This window comes from Hemiscyllium ocellatum, chromosome 32 (genome assembly GCF_020745735.1).
Source record: "Hemiscyllium ocellatum isolate sHemOce1 chromosome 32, sHemOce1.pat.X.cur, whole genome shotgun sequence".
NCBI lineage: Eukaryota > Metazoa > Chordata > Chondrichthyes > Orectolobiformes > Hemiscylliidae > Hemiscyllium > Hemiscyllium ocellatum.
In genome coordinates this window covers 39066411-39079054 of record NC_083432.1, presented here as the reverse complement: position 1 = coordinate 39079054, position 12644 = coordinate 39066411, and the positions used below count along the sequence as shown (strand labels likewise).

The 12644-nt window shown below is 44.0% G+C and overlaps 1 protein-coding gene across 3 annotated transcripts in view; it reads left to right on the top strand.

Moving 5' to 3' along the window:
- The window catches only part of LOC132830779 (thyroid hormone receptor alpha), a 368439-nt gene that overhangs the window by 320099 nt on the left and 35696 nt on the right, over nt 1-12644 (top strand). For all 3 annotated transcript variants that reach the window (XM_060848624.1, XM_060848622.1, XM_060848623.1), the window contains one exon: nt 11983-12083. In XM_060848624.1, coding sequence (XP_060704607.1) covers nt 11983-12083 — 101 coding nt within the window. The remainder of the gene's footprint in view (nt 1-11982; nt 12084-12644) is intronic.

Here is a 12644-nt window from a genome sequence, read left to right as displayed (position 1 = left end):
TTCCCTTTGAACAGGTGCTTTGGTGAGCTCTTGAACGAAAAATAAACAGCTCAGGGGAACTGATTAAACTGAAGTCACCTGAAGGTTGATTGGCACTCCTTATCTCTAGGTCAGAAGGGTGTGATGAGTCCCACAGCAAAGCGTAAGCGTACCATCCAAACTGCCACCAGCGAATTCATTGCCACTGAGGGCTGTGGAGGCCAGGTCATTGAGTATATTTAAGACAGAGATCAATAGGTTCTTGAGCATCAATGGGATCAGGGGTTAAAGGAGAAAGTGGGAGAATGGGGTTGAGAAATTTATCAGCCATGATTGAATGGCAGAGTAGACTGTATGGGCTGAATGGCCTAAATTCAGCTCCTATGTCTTATGGTCTTAGGTTCTTACAACACTGAGGGAGTGCAGCGTTTTCAGAGGTGTCTTATTCCAGCTGGGATGTTAAATTGGATCCTCATCTATCTGCCTGGGTGGACACCACTGTAAAAGTAGAGAGTTTCCACAGGTCGAAATGCTAACCCTTTACCCAATGCCACAAATAAATGACCTGATTGTTTATTTACATTTCACGGGGCCTCGTTACTTGCAATTGAACTGCCTGATCTGCAGGCACAACATTCGTAGACCCAACCTTTGTTAGTTCCTTCATCAATAACCTTCCCTCCATTATAAGGTCAGAAGTTTTGCCAATGATTGCACAATGTTCAGCACCATTTGTGACTCCTCAGATAGTGAAGCAGTCCGTGTCAAAACGCAGTTGGACCTGGACGTTATCCAGGTTTGAGCTAACAAGTGACAAGTAACATTAATGCCACACAAATGCCAGGCAATGACCATCTCCAGTCTTCACAACTCCACAAGAATCCACCGCAAGTTGCAGAAGAGAAGAGGAAGTTGAGAGAGGCCAATGAAGATATCCAGTGAGGAAAGATGGCGAGAATTTCACGTAAAATACATATTTCAAATTATCTAAGTAGGTGTGCAAAACATTGAATTAAAATCAAAATTACTCACGTTAATTTTGCATCCATCTTAAACCTGTTTAGACATTTTTTATACTAAAATAAATTCTGAAAATATGAATTTTAAAATGTAGACGTTTTAAGATGGATGACTGCCTCACTATGTTACACTATTGGGACACAAAGGTTAGAAAGGCTACAGATGGAAACATTGGCTTGTACTGATCAGGCTTGGGGGACTGATGAGGGAACAGAAATGCTGGCCTCGAGCGACCCTGGATGAGATGGTGCAAAAATCCTTCAACGTTCCTGCTTCTTATGATAAAGCACTGACCTCTGCTGGAGACAGCATTGCAAGGTGCTGGGATCTATCCAGGAAACAGCAGCTGCCATCTAGCCTCAGACCTGAAGCATTAATACCTGGGCAAGATACCAGACAGCTGCCAACTAGCCTCAGACCTGAAGCATTAATACCTGGGCAAGATACCAGACAGCTGCCATCTAGCCTCAGACCTGAAGCATTAATACCTGGGCAAGATACCAGACAGCTGCCAACAGTGTGGAAACTATATACAAGGAGAGATGGGGTGCATAAAGAATATTCATACTTATCACCCCCCATTTTTATATTTTGATCAGCTTTTGTTTAACATTCTAAGTATAATTGTGTTCAATCCTCGAAAAGCAGTGACTAGTCAGTGTCACTGATGACCCCAGCTGATTCATGCTGCTAAGGTCGAGTCCAATAGATACTGTATTCAATATTGGGTGAGACAATGTCATAGCTGAAAATGTGTTGCTGGTTAAAGCGCAGCAGGTCAGGCAGCATCCAAGGAACAGGAAATTCGACGTTTCGGGCTAAGCCCTTCATCAGGAATCAGTGTCATGTCAATTTTAAAACACTTGTGATCAGGTGCAACTAGTCTTTAAACTGTCTCATGTAAAATTTTGGTTCTGGACTTTGCGCTCATTTGTGGCAAATTCAGTATCATCAGTGTCATTTCAATATGATTACCAGTAGAGCAAGGGTGTGAAGAACTCAAGAGGAAGTCACATTTCAATATGCACTGAGAATATTTTGCATCCAGAGCAGACATGAACCTGTGACTAGTGTTGCATCCGTTGGTTAACCCAGTCAAAGCAACCACAGAGGTTTGATGTCCATCTTGGGACTCCCAGTGCCTTTCTAGAAATTGGTCAAAAGTTCTCTTGAACTGATAAATGTCACCAAGTTGCTCATTCCTATTGTAAATAGATGGCACTCGCTTCCCGTATAATGTTGGTCAGCACAGTGTGTGTGGTGAGATCCAAAATGTGTCATAATCAAGGATGACTCATCTCTATTTTTATGTCTCAACTTAGTGTGAAAGTACTTTTGGAGGTCCTCGGGGAATTACAAAGGCCGCAATTATATTCACTGTTATTATTCAAAACTAAATTTAAGGGTTTATTTCTCTGGATGCGTAAACCAACTGTAACTGTTTCATTGAGTAACTTCTATCCACTGGCTTGCAGGATTAGTCTTGAAATCACACCAGAGATCTCCGAGCTTCAGTCCATAGTCTTTGCTAAATGAACTGGAGAGATGATGGCCTAGTGATACAGTGTTAATCCAGGGAACAGGTTCAAATCCTGCCGAGGCAGATGGTGAAATTTGAATTCTTTTTTTTCTGTAAATCCAGAATTAAGAGTCCAATGATGACCCTGAATCCATTGTCAATTTTTGGAAAAACCTATCTGGGAAAGAAACTGCCACCCTTAACCTGGTCTGGCCTGCATGTGACTCCAGACTGACAACAATGTGGCTGATTTTTAACTACCCTGTGGGCAATTAGGGATGGGCAATAAATGCTGGCCTAGCCAGCGATACCCTCATATCATGAATGAATTAAATGAAACTCATCCTGGTCAGTGTGTCTCTTGATGAATTTAGCCACATTATGTGACATTGCCGGTAAAACAGAATGCATTATCCTTCGCTCGTTGTCCTTAAGAAGGATTTGCAGAGGCCAGCTTTTTGAATACAGCTTGGCTTGTTCAGCTGTTTCAAAGGGTGGTTAAGAGTCAGCCGCATTACTGTAGATCTGGAGTCACGTGTAAACTAGACCGAGTAGGGACAGCAGATTTCCTTCGCTAAAGAATGTGAGTGAACCATATGGGTTTTTACAACGATCATGTAGTTTCATGGGTCAACCTGAATAATGAAAGCTTTCCATCCCAGCTTTTTAGTTAATTAAAGGAATTTAAACTCCCCAGCTGCTATGATTGAATCTACAGTCATATCACCACATCATCAATCTGGGCCACGGGTTTACCAACAAAAGCAGAAGTTGCTGGAAAAGCTCAGCAGCTCTGGCAGCATCTGTGAAGAGAAATCAAAGTTAACATTTCGGGTCCGCTAAGCCTTTCTCGGTACTGGATCCGCAGTTCTTTTGGTTTCCACTAGATTGCCAGATCAGTAACGTAATGCCATTATCATATACAGTCATAGAGTCAACAGGCCCCTTCGGTCCAACCCGCATGCATATCCCAAAGCAGTCTAGTCCGACCTGCCAGCACCCGGCCCATATCCCTCCAAACCCTTCCTTTTCATATATCCATCCAAGTGCCTCTTAAATGTTGCAATTGTACTAGTCTCCACCACTTCGTCCAGCAGCTCATTCCATACATGTAACAACCTGTACATGAAAAAGTTGCCCCTTAGGTCTTTTTTATATCTTTCCTCTCGCACCCTAAACCTGTCCCTCTAGTTTTGGACTCCCCTTCCCCAGGGAAAAGACATTGTCTATTTACCTATCCATGTTTTCTCCAGGTGCATCAGTTTCCTCCCACAGCCCAAAGATGTGCAGGTCAGGTGAATTGGCCATGCTAAACTGCCCTTAGTGTTAGGTGCATTAGTCAGAGGGAAATAGGTCCGGATGGGCTACTCTTCGGAGGGTCAGTGTGGACTTGTTGGGCCGAAGGGCCTGTTTCCACACTGTAGGGAATCAAATCTAATCATCATCTAATCATGTCCCTCATGGTTTTATAAACCTCACTCAAGTAAGTGCAATACAGTTGGTGACACTGCTCCCCAGTGAGATCACAGATTCATAGGCGTTTTATGAAGCAGAAGAATGCATTCAGCCCATCCTACCTGTACTGGCTCTTCAAATGAGCATCGTTACCTTGTGCCTATCTCCTGCTTTCACCCAAAGCATTGCACATTATTTTTATCTAAATAACTGTTCAATGCCATCTTGAATATGAGGATTGTCACCCATCAATCCTTTTCCTATAATGGGCACAGATGTGGAAGTCTTTGGATTGAAGTCAGTCTGGTCTGTGATGCGGTGTGCAGTCAACTTGCACCCTGACACTCAGTGATCAAGGCACACACATGAAGGATGACCATGAGAAGCGAAAGAGTAGTGACACATGTGATAATTTGTCAAGGCACTGCGCAAAACATCAAAGGAGAAAAACAGCACGTCAGCTGAGTAGTGACTTCCCTCCTGTCAAAGATCTGGGACCGCCAACATAAAAGGAGTAATTTAATATTCCACAGGCTTGCTTCATTGGTTTTGAAAAGCTTCCTTCGGGGAGATTTAAACGGAAGTCAGGGATTAGGAGAGTTATTTGATCAGTGGAGGCTCACCGCCCCCACTCCATCCTGTAACCATTTCTGAATATTTCCCCTCTAATACCCACCCTGCTTGATTATTTCCAAACACTGTGAATGATTACTGAGGCTGAGCCAGGAGGCTGTCCTGAGGAACTCCTACAGCAATATCTGGGCTTGGACAATTGACCTTCAACAACAACTCTGCATCGAGTTGATAGTTTCCTAATCAACCTGTTCAGAGAAGTTATGGCACACCTGTGGAGCAGGTTGGAATATGAAACCCAAACCTCCTAACTTAGAGGTAGGGATACTACCACTGCACCAGGTACAACTCCAGCCACTGAATGGTATCAACTAATTCCTGTTGACTTCCATTTTCCTAGGGTTCCTTGGTCCCACACTCAGCCAAGTGCCGTCTTCATGTCAAGTTATTCTCATTTCAGTTCAGGGAATGCAGCCCTTATGCCTCTGTTTAAGCTAAGACTGTAGTGTGGTCCTGGGATGATTGATAGTGGTAGAACCCTTAACCACCCATCAGTGAGCAAGGATTTGGTGAGTGGAAGTTGCTTCATGCAGCTGTAATGTTGGAGACACCTTCTGGAGAAAATGTTTGAATTAGCCTAAAAATAAAACAAAAAACTGCAGATGCTGGAAATCTGAAACAAAAACAGAAATTGCTGGAGAAACTCAGCAGGTCTGGCAGCATCTGCAGAGAGAAAAAATCAAGATAGCATTTTGAGCCCAGGGACTCTGAATCCAAAACATTAACTCTGCTTTCTCTCAAGACCTGCCACATTTCTCCAGCAGTTTCTGTTTGGGTGTGTTATGAAATACCTCCATGGTTATCATTTCCCAAGGTGGAATTTGAACTTCAAATTTAGGTCAGGTGAATTGGCCATGTTAAAATGTCCGTAGTGTTCAGGGATATGTAGGTTAAGTGCATTAGTCAGGGGTAAATATAGTGTAATAGGGGTCGGGGAATGGGTCTGGTCAGGTTACTCTTCGGAGGGTCGATGTGGACTTGTTAGGCCAAATGGCCTGTTTCCACACGGTAGAGATTCTCTGATCTTTTCTAACTTTCTGCTGAGCGGTGGGGACACTATTCCCTGGACCACAGGAAATGCCTTCTGTCATATTGCTGAAGACCCTAAGCTGACTGAAGGGATAATTGGCCTTTTTTTATTTTTTTCATTTCGTGGTATGTGGGTGTCGCCGACTGGGCCAGTATTTATTGCCGGTCCCTAGTTGCCCTTGAGAAGGTGGTGGTGAGCTGCCTTCATGAATGGCTGCAGTCCACCTGCTGTGGGTTGATCCACAATGCCATTAGGGAGGGAATTCCAGGATTTTGTCCCAGGAATGGTGACATGTTTCCAAGTTTGGATGGTGAGTGGCTTGGAGGGGAACTCAAAGGTGGTGGTGTTCCCATATATCTACTGCCCTTGTCTTTCTAGCTGGACATTGTCGTGTGCTTGGAGGGTGTTGTCTGAGGATCTTTGGTGAATCTCTGCAGTGCATCTTGTAGATAGTACACACTGCTACTTCTGTGCATCAGTAAGTGAAGAGGCTAGATGCTTGTGGATATAGTGCCAAGCAAGCGAGTTGCTTTGTCTTGAATGGTGTCACATTTCTTGAATGTTCTTGGTACTGTACCCATTCAGGCAAATAGGGAGTATCCCATCACACTCCAGCCTTATGTCTTGTAATTGTGAACGAGCTTTAGGGAGTCAGAAGGTGAGTTATTCGCTCCAGTATTCCTGCCATCTGACCTGCTTGTGTAGCCATTGTGTTTATGTTGAGTTTCTGGTCATTTAGGTGTGTGCTTGTTGACGATAGGACTTACAGTTTCCTTTGATGTTGGTGGATGCTACAGTTGTAGCTGTAATAAAACAACTTGTTTGCAAGCACGACTGGTTTTACAGCACAGATTCTCATACATAATGCAATACATAATACAACTCAGATTTCACACTATGATGCAGAATACATGAAGAAAGACCTTAAACCTTTCAGGCTATTCCAAAGCACAAAATAAAGTATTTTTGAAATGTAGTCACTTTTATAAACTGTGACAAGCAGCAGCTAATTTGCATACCGCAGGATCCCAAAGGCAGCAATGCAATAACAACCCGCTCATCTGTGTTTAGTGACGTTGGTTGAGCCAAGAGACGAGGGAGAACTTCCCTGCTCTTACACAATTGTAGTGTAATGGAGTCTTCACATCCACGTGAGAGCCTCAGTTTATTGTCTCATTTAAAGACCGTGCTTCCAACTATGGAAATGCCAGTCTGAAGTATGTGCTGAAGTCTCCAGAGTGAGTGAAATCTTTTTTTTCACTCATTCACAGGATGAGGGCATTGCTGGATGACCAGAATTTATTAGGCAAAAGTTTGGACTGCAGAGAATGTGGTGCTGGAAAAGCACAGCAGGCCAGGCAGCATCTGAGGAGCAGGAGAATCGGCGTATTGGGCCTTCATCAGGGCTTTTGCCTGAAACATTGATTCTCCTGCTCCTCAGATGCCACGCTTTTTCAGCGCCACTCTCTCGACCAGAATTTATTGCCCATTCCAGACGGCAGTTAAGAGTCAACCACGTTACTGTGGGTCTGGAGTCACACATAGGCCAGACCAGGTAAGGACAGCAGTTTCTTTCCTCAAAGGACATTAGTGAACCTGATGGGTTTTTCCAACAAACGACAATGGATTCCTAGTCATCACAGACTCTTGATTCCAGATATTTATTGAATTCAGATTCCACCGTCTGCCATGGCAGGATTCAAGTCCGGGTCCTCAGGACATTACCTAGGTCAAGAGTCTAGCAATAATACCACTCGGCCATTGCCTCCTTATGAGTTTTATGACTCAAGAGGCAAAAGTGTTTCCACTGAGCCACAGATGCAATCTCCATGATGTGCTAGACTGCTTACTTTAGCACAGGACCCATGATAAAGTACAGTATATATAGCTAACTGTGCAGGATATATTGCTGAACCACAAACCCCACACTCCATCAGTGAATGCTCCTATTTCCAGCTAATGCCAGCTGTACAAGCTGAACCCAAACTGCATGCCCCTGTATCCTGTAGGATCAATCGGTGAAACTCTTGCTACTAGACTGACCTTACTGATCATGCAGCTGGGTTTAAGTGGTTGTTATCACCGCGATGGGGAGTTTTGTGGTTTCTTGCACACCCAAGCCACAAGGACCAGGACAATCAGGGTAGCCCCTTGCTCCTGTATCAGGGAATGGGCAAACATGCACCATTGCCCTTTTTACTTGATGGCATCTGATTGCTGTGTTGAGTTGAACGATCAACTTGCAATGAGAAATCAGCATTAAGACCCTATCCCTGTATTTGTATAATAGATACTCAGGCTTTAGAAGTAGGGATATCTTACTGTACCTACAGAGAGAGGTTTGATGAGACCACACTAGGTGTGTTGTGTGTCGTTTTGATCTGCCTATCTCTGTACCTAAGAAAGGACATACTTGCCATAGAGGCAGTGCAGAAAAGGTTCCCTTGGTTGATAGAGGGTATGATGTGGAGGAGCTGGTGTTGGACTGGGGTGCACAAAGTTAAAAATCACAGAACATTGGGTTATAGTCCATCAGGTTTATTTGGAAGCACTAACTTTCACGGCGCTGCTCAGATAGTCTGGCAGAATTGTTGTATGAAGAGAGACCAGTTTGACAGGGCCTGTATTGACTAGAGTTTCAGACAATGAGAGGGAATCGGATTCAAACGTATAAATTTCTAACAGGGCTAGACAGACTAGAAACAGGGAGAATGTTTCTAGAATCAGCCGTCACAGTCTGAGGGTATGGTGTAGGCCATCTAGGTCTGAGATGAGGAAACATTTCATCACTGAGAGGGTGGTCAACCTGTAGACGTCTCTACCACAGACAGCTGGAGAGGCTTGGTCACTAAATTATTCAAGAAAGAAACTGATAGATGCTTAGATATTAAAGGCAGTGACGGGTATGAAGAGAAAACAGGAATATGACATTGAGGTGAGTCAACGTCATGATCACATTGATTGGCAGAGCAGGGCTTGACAGACCGAGTGGCCTACTCCTGCTCTATTTGCAATGTTAGCTGGGCAAATCATAGAGTGACTATCATCAAAACAAATCAGGCACGATGTCTAATGTTGCTGCAGTGTTGCCTATTGAGATGGTCTCAAAACTCCCTTTTGAGTATTAGATTGGAGACCTGTCTGTTCCTGGTCCTTCCTAATTCCATCTAGTCACCTACCACAGGCTTTACAACCTTGTACATTACAGGATTTCATCCCACTCACTTGTTGAATTTCTGATCCAAAAGCACTTTAATACCATTTTGTTTTGATCAGTCTTGGCTATTACCTTTCATCGTTGTCTACACTCCATTGTCTTAGCAACAGAGGAAAACTAACCTGGAGTTCTAAATGGGCAATCCTCTGTAATATTTCATGGTTTTCTAGAATTGGCTTCAAGTAAAACATATGTCAAGTCTTTTCACTGACATGGTACTACACCATCTTCACCATCACTTGTACGTATTCTCCATCCAATAACTCACCCCCTTTTCTCATCTAACTCACTGAAAGAGAATACTTTGAGTTTTTTTTAAATTGAGGAAGATGAGGTGAACGTGGGGATGACTTTATATCACACTGTGATTGGAAGGTTGGTGGCAGTTATGAATGTGAGATCAACGTGTAACCCAACCATTAAATGGATTGTTTTGGAGTTGAGGATGAGGAGGTGGGGAGAAGATGGGGAAGGGTTGCATTGTTGCAGCAGCAATGACTACAGTGAAAACAATGAGCTGGAGGCAAATTCTAGATGATCTCCATCGCTGCCTTGTCATTGAATCAAAATTAATGAAATGATTCTTCCATTAGAGGTCTGAATTGTGTGTGCAACCCACTCTCCGTTATTTTCTTTTGCTCCTGGGGACAGTTCCAGAACAGATTATTTTTCTTTCACCAATCTCAGTACCTGACTGATGATTGTGGCTTTGCAAGACTGTACCTAACCCAGCTTGTTGGAGAACTGCAATCCCATTGTTTTAGCAGCAAGCTGACATCCTGAATCATTGAAAACATGTCAGAGTCTGTGCTTACCCTTATTTATCTTACTCTTCCATTTACGTATTGTCCTTTTTGTGACCCCTTCCAGTTTGTCACTCCACCAGAGAAGTAAATAGGTAGATGTGACCTTATGGCCTTGTAGCCAACAGAGTTTATCTGATTTAATACCATGTTTTTCACTTGCACCTGTTGTTGCATTAACATTAAAATCCCCAAGCAAAGCAAATATTAAAATTACTTGCAGATACAGGACTTGAACTATGGATGGGATTTTCCAGATGGCGTGGTTTAGGAGGAGTTGGGGGGGGGGGAATACATAGTCACCAATCACAGCAGCTCAATGACAGTCAAGAAATGTTGATTGGCTGGAGATGAGACCTCCATCCATCATTCAGGCAGGTGTCCTACCTCAGTGAGCTTTAGTCAATCTCATTGGTCAACTTAGCTGTAGGCCCAACAGCGCCAGTGGCAGCAGTGGCCATGACAGGGACTGCAAGCAGTCCCCACTTTCTCCTCTTTCTGAATAGACAGCCCCTAGTGACAAACAAAATCAGAAAAGCTTCATGGATTAAACTAAACTTGCCAGAGGTGTTGATGCATCCCAGCTCTTGTGAGGTCAACCAATCCTAGAGATCTTTATTGTGCTGGTGGACTCTGCATGCTCTCTGTCTCTATGGCCACCTGAGCAGGGGTGTAACCTCAGGAGAGGGGCAAACAGAAACCCCCAGGTGTCTATGTCTGAGATCAGATAAGTTCAAATTGTGATGGGAGAGGGAGGACAAGGCAGGAGGGTGAGGTTTGAGTCGAGAGTGTGGTGCTGGAAAAGCACAGCAGGTCAGGCAGCATCCGAGGAGCAGGAGAATCAACGTTTCAGGCAAGAGCCCTTCATCAGAAATGAGGCTGTGAGCCAAGGGGGATAAATGGGAAGGGGGCAGTTGGGGCTGGGGGAAGGAGACTGAGAGTGGGATAGGTAGATGAAGGTGGGGGTGATGGTGATAGGTCAGAGAGGAGAGTGGAGTGGATGAGTGGGAAGGAAGATGGACAGGTAGGACAGGTCATGAGGGCGGTGCCAAGTTGGAAGGTTGGAACTGGGATAATGTTTGGATGTGACGATATCCAGGACCTGCATGTCCTTGGCAGAGTGCAAGGGGGAATTGAACTCTCCGACACCTCCACAGCATTAATATACTTCTTATGGAGTGGGCTGTGTATCTTGTTGTGCCATACATGTAAAGTCTGGGACCCTGACATTTTACATAATGTGAGTCTTTAGATGTTGACTGCTGCTTGGTCTAGGCCACTGACCCAACATAATCAGATTACTTACAGTGCGGAAACAGGCCCCTTCAGCCCAACCCAGTTCACACCGACCCTCTGAAGAGTAACCTACCCAAGACCCATTCCCCCTGACTAATGCACCTAACTCTATGGGCAATTTAGCATGGCCAATTCACCTGACCTGCACATCTTTGGATTGTGGGAGGAAACCGGAACACCCAGAGGAAACCCACGCAGACAGGTGGAGAATGTGCAAACTCCACACAGACAGTTGCCTGAGGTTGGAATTGAACACAGGTCCCTGGCGCTGTGAGGCAGCAGTGCTAACCACTGAGCCACCGTGTGGTGATGATTGATTGGTGCTTCCTGATCAGCACGGAGGAACACCCAAAGTGGCTCAGTGATGATGCAGTTACCTCCCAATATGAAAGCTGTATGTTCATGTCCTTGAGCTGGCAGTACTGAGGGAATGCTGCACTATTAGAAGTGCAGCCTTTCAAATAAGTGCTAATGCTGAGTCCCTGACTGCCCTCTCGGTTGGAAGTCAGAGATTCTGCAGCATTATTTGCTGAAGAGCCAGCAAGTTTTGCCTGGCCAACATTTATCCTTCAACCAATATCACCAAAACGGATTATTTGGTCATTATTTCATTGCTGTTTGTGGGAGTTTGATGTGTGCAAATTGGTTGTCACATTTCCTACATAATAGCAGTGACATTTTGAAAAGTACTTAATGGAGTCATAGAGTCATACAGCACGGAAACAGACCCTTCAGTCCAACCAGTCCATGCCAAACATAATCCCAACCTAAACTAGTCCCACCTGCCTGCTCCTGGCCCATATCCCGACAAACCTTTCTTATTCATGTACTTATTCAAATGTCTTTGGCTACAAAGCATCTTGAGATTATGAAAGGTGCAATATTGAAATGTACTACCAATAAAATAGAGGAACTTAAGAGCTCAAGTTTGAATTTCTCTCTATAACTCTATGATATGTGTTGTCTTTGTCTCACTCTCCGTGAGAGATTCCTTCAGTCCATTCTGATTCTTTGTGCCTTTGTGTTTCAGGGTACATTCCCAGCTACCTGGAGAAAGATGAACCCTGCGTAGTTTGCGGTGATAAAGCAACAGGATACCATTACCGCTGCATTACGTGTGAAGGCTGTAAGGTGAGGCTGGAGGCAGAAAACCCACTATACTCAGCTAAACAGATGGTAACGTTCAACTTGACTTTAACAGCGTCCAGACTTTACAGTTTTTAATTCATGTTTGCTGTGTTTTCCCTTATTCTACCATGCAAAGAGTTGGCAGTTTCCTCAGTAGCAGGATGTGCTTTTTTTTAAAGACCCACTGTTTACACAATGGATTCAGTTCCTTATTCGGCAACCTCCTGTGCCTTACATGAGTGAGCATCCTTCACACGGGATTTATAAACAGTGCCAGCAAAGTAGTTAAACCTTAGTAAGTGTTGCCCTTAGACCACGTCAACCATGGGAGCAGTCCCATCATGGTTATGTCACTGTGAGAGTACTGCTGAGTCAAATAGCACCACAGCAGTTAACTTCAGTTAATTAATCACATCTGGAATAAAGAGCTGATCACAGTCATTGCAACCATACAATGACTGGACTCTTATAGAAAATAAAAATCCTCCTGGTTTACTGATGACATTGAAGGAAGATCTGTTGGCCTTACTTGGTATGTTTTATATTAGACTCCAGACTCATTGC